General features: G+C 41.9%; 1 protein-coding gene across 1 annotated transcript in view; it reads right to left on the bottom strand.

The window, feature by feature from the left end:
* Nucleotides 1–7,021, bottom strand: part of SDAD1 (SDA1 domain containing 1) — a 26,993-nt gene extending 19,972 nt beyond the window's left edge. Inside the window, exons 1-4 of the mRNA XM_012650973.1 lie at nt 6,816–7,021; nt 1,916–2,020; nt 1,320–1,418; nt 655–765 (exon numbers count right to left, since the gene is read on the bottom strand). Of these exons, the coding sequence (XP_012506427.1) occupies nt 655–765; nt 1,320–1,418; nt 1,916–2,020; nt 6,816–6,905 (405 nt within the window). The 5' untranslated portion in view covers nt 6,906–7,021. The remainder of the gene's footprint in view (nt 1–654; nt 766–1,319; nt 1,419–1,915; nt 2,021–6,815) is intronic.
* Between the last annotated feature and the right edge of the window lie 397 nt (nt 7,022–7,418).

The following is a 7,418-nucleotide window of genomic DNA, read 5'->3' as shown; positions in this document are numbered from 1 at the left end:
ATATTGGGAATACAAGTATCACTGGTACTCAAAACATGCTCCCACAGACCACTTTTATTCCACAAATTAGACCAAGAAATACAACTACTAAAGTCAAATAGTGGCAGTTAATGAATGTAAACTTAAGTTTTTCTTTCTTAAATTTCTTTCATAAACCTTCAGCTTCTGGTCTTATATAAACAAATGTAATAAAAAAAAGTTTATCCAGTTACAGCTGTGACTACCAATGCCCTGACTTAGCCAGTCAGTTTAGTGCAGGAGTAAAGGGCTTGAGTTTTAGAGTCAGATGGCCTGGATTTATACTGCAGCCCCATCACTCAGAAGCACTGTGACCCTGGGCAAGTTACTCTATCTCTCTGTGCCCTAGCCTTTGCATCTATAAAGTAATAATAATAATAATCCCCATTTCACAGGGCTTTACGAGTAAATACACAAAAGCTCTGAGAACGGTGCCTGGCACAAAGTATGCACTCAAGAAATATTAGCTATTAATACCACATTGCATGTATAGAATGACTGATTTTTTTCCTATTAAAATCACTCTTAACTGTATCCAATAATGTAAAGCATCAAGAATTCAAGGGACTTCAAACTCTACAAGTTTATATCATCTCGAGGAAGAATGAGATGTAGAAAAAAAAGTTTTTACTCTACCTTTCGCAGAAGCTTATCATGGCAACGTAGAAGTTCAAAGAAGAGCTCTAGTAAACTTGATGGATTGATGAGATTCTTATTTCTCAGCAAGATCAAAGCTTTGCAAAATGTCTCAGGAAGGAAAAGAAAGCATACTATAAGATAATGGTAAAGTTAAGAAAACGAGAAAATGGAGCATATATATCCCAAAGAGCTTAATGTCTTTTGCTAACTAGTTGCTACCACAGAATTCAGGATAGTCTCTGCCCTCGTGGCGATTTAATGGATAAGTTTCTCAAACTAAGCAGTATAAACACTACAAGTTGTAATTAGGATTCTTCATGAATAAGATTTGAATGACTAGAAGGAATCACCTACTCAAGAGGTTAGGGCATCCTGCATTCCAGCATACAGCTACGCTGGAAGGACAGAAAGATCCGAGTGTAGCAGGAAAGGCTGAGATCAGAAACACAGGCAGGAACAGATCATGGCGGGATTTAAAGGCCATGTTATTGAGTTTTATTCTAAGCATAAATAAGAAGCCACAGAAGGATTTTAAGGAAGGGGTGACACATTCTGATTTACATTTTTCAAAGAAATTTAGCTGAGAGATTGTTCTCATTTAAACCCGTATTACATGCACACATGAACACAGCACAATTTATTATTCCAAATACTGGTCCTACCATTCGAAGATCTGGATCCAGGGCAGTGTGATTGTAGGAGAGAAGATCTTTCAGCTCTTGAGGAAAGTTACTCAGATGTTCGGGGTAGCAGTGGCCGATCTGTAACAAAGCAAAGGCTCTTCTGAAGTTTCTCCCTTTCTCTCCTATAATTCAGACACACACGTTTAGGATGTTCTGCAAAAGGACAGTAAAAGGCTACGTTTCATAGAAGTAGATGTTTCAAATCACCTCTTTTTCTTCTACATAATTTCTCCAACCCTTATATTTCCTCTAGTCTTAGTAAAAAATTTGACATGATTTAGAACCTGTTTTTATGATGATTTGAAGAAAAAAATCAGATTTTTTTTTTTAAACAAAGTCTATCTCCGAAAAAAAATTAGTTTGACAGTTTTATTCTGGTTGGCTCTGTGAAAAGATCTAGCAAAATCCTCTAACTTGCAATACGGAGAAAACAGAATTTGCAAAAAGAGAAAATTTAAAAAAATTCTAATTAAGTTTCCACTCCAGAGTGGAATAAGGTTGAATATTAGTGAAAAAATATTCTACAAATTGTGTGTAACACTGGTCTTTGTTTTATTAAGAAATTATCTTCTTACCTGTGCCATAAACATCACCAGCTCTGCTAGTTCTTTGCTGGGTTTATTTGGTTGTAATTTGAAAATCTCCACATTGGATTTGTAGTGATTATACTGCTGTAGAAACTGTGGAAAAATACAATTTAAGTTTGTCACATTCTATTAAAACTTTCTCAGTACAGAATGAAAAACTGCTTAATAGAAATCTTTGACAGTGGCATGGAGAAAAAGATATGTCAAAAGTATATAAAAACACTTTTTCCTTATCTGCATTCTTCAAAATGAGGTTTGAAATACTCCAAGCACAGCACAGACAATCTAAAGAACCTTTCCTTAGAGTTATTATTAGAAGCTCAGGTGGTGTGGTATAAAGACCAGGGAAGCGCGAGTCAAAAGCTCGGATTCCGGCCGTGTTCTGCCATTTACTACCTACACGACCCCTGCTATTGCCTGTGTATACAGAGCACTCAAATCAGCAGAAAAATACCAGGTCAGAAAATGTAAATTATCAAGCACAACAAGCTCTCCAGTCAAAATTCCCTTCTTCTAAATATCAATTAAGATTTTATTGCTAGATTTTATTGCTAAGATTCTATTGCTAGAGTCCTACAGCCAAGAGCAACTGGAGTGCAGTGGTATGATCACAGCTCACCATGATCTCAAACTCCTGGGCTCAAGCGATCCTCCTGCCCCAGGGTCCCGAGTAGCTGGGACTACGGGTTCAGGCCACCATGCCCAGCTAATTTTTTTGTAGGGACCAGGGTCTTGCTATGTTGCTCAGGCTGGTCTCAAATTCCTGGTCTCAAGTGATTCTCCCGCTTCGGCCTCCCACTATGCTGGGATTATAGGCATGAGCCACCGTGCCTGGCCAATTCTTGATATTATGTCTATGTGAAGGGTCTTTGCAATACCCTGTCCCTCAATTCCTTGATCTCTCCTCCTCTAATCATCTCCAACTCTTATTCTACCTTAACATTCACTCCCCTGGTCACATCCTAAATCTTGTCATTACCAATAACTACAACTCCTTCATGATCTCAACTAGAAGCAATCCCCTCTCTGACCAAAATCTCCTATTTTCCATTTCTTTTCCGACAGTACTCCAACTCCAACGATCCTTCAATCTCATTCAAAATCTATAGTCCATTGAGCCTACTACCTTTCCACTGTATCTCACCAACTCCCCTCTCTCCAACTTCCCTTCTCATGCAGCTTCAATTCCATGATCAACCATTATAATCACCTCCACGCATATACGTCAACTCACTTGCCCCTTTCTCTAGTCATTGTACCCATCTGGCAAGATGCCCATCCTGTGCACTCCCTATTCCCCCAACCCCTGGCCCCTGGCAACTATTTTCTGTATGGATTTGCCTATGCCAGACATGCCATATACATGGAATCATACTCCAACTGCTTTTAAACCTACTGAAATCAGATTTTTGTATCCATTGCTGTACTCAAACTACTCATATCAAGGTGGCCAATGACATTCATGTTGCCAAATTTAATGGTCAATTTTCAGTGTTTATCTTTTTTGACTCAGCATCTGATATGCTTGGTCTCTTCTTAGAAAACATCTTCTATACTTGGCTTCCAGGACACCACCTGGTTTTCCTCCCACTTCACTGGCTTTCTCAGTCCCTTTTTCTAGTTACCCAGCAACTCACCAGCCTTGAAATGTTGCAAGTCCCCAGGGATTGCTCTACTGACCAGATGCAGACTCTTATCACTTCTTACTGCCTCCACTGTTACTATCCTGGTCCAACCCAGCATCGTCTCTTTCTGTGGATAACGCCAACAGCCTCTTAACTGGTGTCTCTGCTTCCACCTTTGCTCTCCTACACACAGCCTGTTCTCAAAGGGAGTCAGAGTGATCCTGCTCTTACACAAAGTGGTCCATGTATTCTGCTGCTCAAAACTCTCTAAAGGCTTTCAACTAACTCAGAGCTAAAATCCAAAGTTCGTAAAAACCGCCAGGCTCAAAACAAAAAACAAAACAACAAAAATCAGCCAGGCTCTATAAGATATGGCTTCATCTCACCGCCTATTATTCCCTTTTCTTCTTCTTCCCTTTCAGGCCCCCTTGGCTTTTTTTTTTTTTTCTTGGACTTTCTTGGGCTTTTTTTTGGCCCGGGTTTTTATACCTTCTGTTCCTTCTGCCTAGATCATTCTTCCTCTAAATACACAGCCGTCTCTCACCTCTTTCAGGTTTTTACTTAAAAATCATCATCTCAAGAAGATCTGCCCTGACTATCTCATTTAAAATTCCAATACCCACCTCACCTCACCCCCAACATATACAAGTACTTTCCTATTTTCTTTTTTCATGGCATTTTTTAGAATTTGACATATTACTTGTTTTGTTTTGTTTTTTTGTGACGGAGTCTCACTCTGTTGCCTGGGCTAGAGTGCCGTGGCGTCAGCCTAGCTCACAGCAACCTCCAACTCCTGGGCTCAAGCGATCCTCCTGCCTCAGCCTCCCGAGTAGCTGGGACTACAGGCATGCGCCACCATGCCCGGCTAATTTTTTCTATATATATTTTTTTAGTTGTCCAGCTAATTTCTTTCTATTTTTTGTTTTGGTAGAGACGGGGTCTCACTCTTGCTCAGGCTGGTCTCAAACTCCTGAGCTCAAACAATCCACCTGCCTCGGCCTCCCAGAGTGCTAGGATTACAGGCGTGAGCCACCGCGCCCGGCCAGACATATTACTTGTTATTGTATGCCTCTCCCTACTAGAATGTAATTTAATAAAGATGGAATTTTCATCTGTACAACTCAATACTACAGTCCCAGGGCCCAGCACTGTGCCTAGCACATAGCAGGTAATCAGTAACATTTACCGAATGAATGGACTTTAGGAAATAGCACTATCATCTGCCTAGATGCAGACATAAAAAACCTGAGTCATCCTTCATTCCTTCTTTTCCCCTTATCCTGCATGTCCACTCCACCAGGAAGTGGCTCACTAGCTCTACCTCCATGCAGAGTAGTCCCAATCTGTCTTCTTAATGCCACTGATCATTCCAGTGGCACCACCATCCCTTGCCTGGACCATTCCAACAGCCATTATATTACTTAACCTGCTTCTGGACTTGCTCCTCTACAATCCATTCTGTATGTAACTTTCAGAGTAAATTCTTAAAAATATAAATCAGATCATGTTACTCCCCCACTTAAAACTCTTCAATTGCTCCCTAAAGCACTAAGAGTAAAATCTATACTCCTTACCATGTCCTAAAAGGCCCTGCATGGTCTGATCCCTGCCTGCATTTCCCGATCATCTTCCACTGCCCTCTTCTATGTTTACGACACTTTAGCCACCCAGGCTGCCTCTCTGCTTCTTTCCACCAAGAGCTTCTGCACTTCCTATTCCCTCTATCTAGAATGCTTTTGACCTGTCTGGCTTAGTATCATCATTGCAGAAAAGCCTTCCCTGTTTAGGGGATCTAAATTGGCAGCCTCTAATTCTAATGTATTCCCATACTGCTTTACTTTCTTCACAGTCATTATTACTATAAGGCTACCCTCACTTGAATGTAAGTCCAAAAGAAGAACGCTCTCTTATTTGTCTCATTTATCACTGTATCCCCAGTGCCTAGAATTATAGCAACATATGGTAGGTGCCATATAAGTGAATTTGCATATACATTTAAGTGAATGAAAGAGGTAGGTATTATCCCCTTCTCACATATTAAAATACACACGTAGGCTCAGTGATTAATTGCCCTGGTTACACAATTGGTCAACAACAGAGCCAGGACCAAGAGTTAGTTTTGAAACCAATCCTCTTAAATACACAAACTACATGGACTCTCAACTTATCACTTTATTTGCCAGTGGCTGTACAGTGCTTTAAGCATCTCAAAACCTTGTCTATATTACTTTAATTTCCCATACTTGTCTCTTATTCTTTATATTTCCATTCCCTTGATCCTTGGAAAGGCTTTCCACTGGTGACCTAAGCCACTGAGACCACCACGTGTTAAAGAGCACTCACATAAATATTATAAGTGAAAATCTGGGGGAGGAGTGAAGGGAGAAGAGCAAAGGATGAATAACTGTGTCAGCCATTGAACAAATCACAATCTAGTGATCTAATGGGAAGAAACACAAACGAGTAAATGCAGCTAATGCCTAGCAGAGATACCTGTTTAGTCCAGTCAAATGCCTGTCCAAAGGCAGCACCTGACAGATGAATATATCAAAACTACCACTTTCATTTTATCAGTTCTTAGTTCAGACACCCTTAATGCTCACAATTTATATGAGGTCAGGATATAAAGTCCATAACAATCAGGGCCTAATCTTTCGAACCTCTTTCCCAAAACAAATTCTGACATTCAGGTCATGCCGGCTTCCCATGAAGTTGAATACAGGCCTAACTAGATACACTAAGCTCCTGAGTCTGTCCCCAAGCGCTTGAGAACCCCCAACTCCTTCCCGGCAGAGCCCCGGGCACAGAGCGGGCTCTCGGAAACGAACTTCCATCGAAGCATTCTAACGTATGATTCATCAAGTGTTATCAACTAAATGAAGTTTGGATTTTTGAAAAGAGGTGGAGAATCGTGCACGCAAGCTGGAGGTTGGGGGCAGACAATTTGTCTTACTCTCTCTCTACCTCCGTGAGGTCGGAGATGTTAATAAACCCTAAAATAAAATGAGGTTTCTAAGGGTGTTTCTGTGGCAGCGGAGTCTACGGAGCAGGTAGAAAATCCAAACGGACAGGAGATTTCCAACAGGTGGGGAACGAATTCCAAGGCACATCCCTTCCCCAGGGCCTTCTCTCCTCCGGAGCGACCCTTGAACCTAACGTAAGAACACACGGCGAGCCTGGATCCCACCTCCACGCCACGTCTCCCCCCGCCGGCGGCGGCCATCCCGCCCCGGCCTCTCGCGTGCGCCGCGCCACACTCCCACCTCCTCGATGTAGGCCGGGGGGTCCCGCTTGATCAGATTCTGTAACTGCGGCAGGTTGCTGGGCAGCTTGTTGTTGTTTCTGCCGGACATATCGGGTGCAGACTCGCTTCGCGGTGAGCAGTTCTAAGAAAACTCACACGGCGGCAGCCGCCAACCAGTCCCAGCTGCAGCACGAACTCGTGCTTCCGGGTGTGACCGGAAATCGCACATGGGACGCCGCGCGGGCGGCGCTATATTGGTAGCGACAGCAACCTACGCTACGGGAGCCTCAGAGTGTCAAATTACTCTCATTGCCGAAACGCACTGCTGTGGTTTACAAGCACCCGCCCCGTCCTTGCATCTGCCGCTACTGCTGCCTAGCGTTGCTGAAACGATCTGAAATGTATTTTTTCACACATACTATTAGCGTATTTCATCATCCAGACATTCATATGAAGCAGAAAATGAAGATTAATTGTTTTTAACCCTGCAGCGTAAAGTTAGAAATTAAAAAGAAAAAAATGGAGGCTAGATAGCACTATCTCATTTTACATGGGGCGTGAATTAGTTTTCCGTAGGATTTTAAATATTTGTTTTAATTTTGTTTTTGGTTGTTTCAACTCA

This window comes from Propithecus coquereli, unplaced genomic scaffold (genome assembly GCF_000956105.1).
Source record: "Propithecus coquereli isolate 6110/MARCELLA unplaced genomic scaffold, Pcoq_1.0 Scaffold343, whole genome shotgun sequence".
Classification (NCBI taxonomy): domain Eukaryota; kingdom Metazoa; phylum Chordata; class Mammalia; order Primates; family Indriidae; genus Propithecus; species Propithecus coquereli.
The sequence above is the reverse complement of the archived record's forward strand: the minus strand, read 5'-3'. Positions and strand labels throughout refer to the sequence as shown.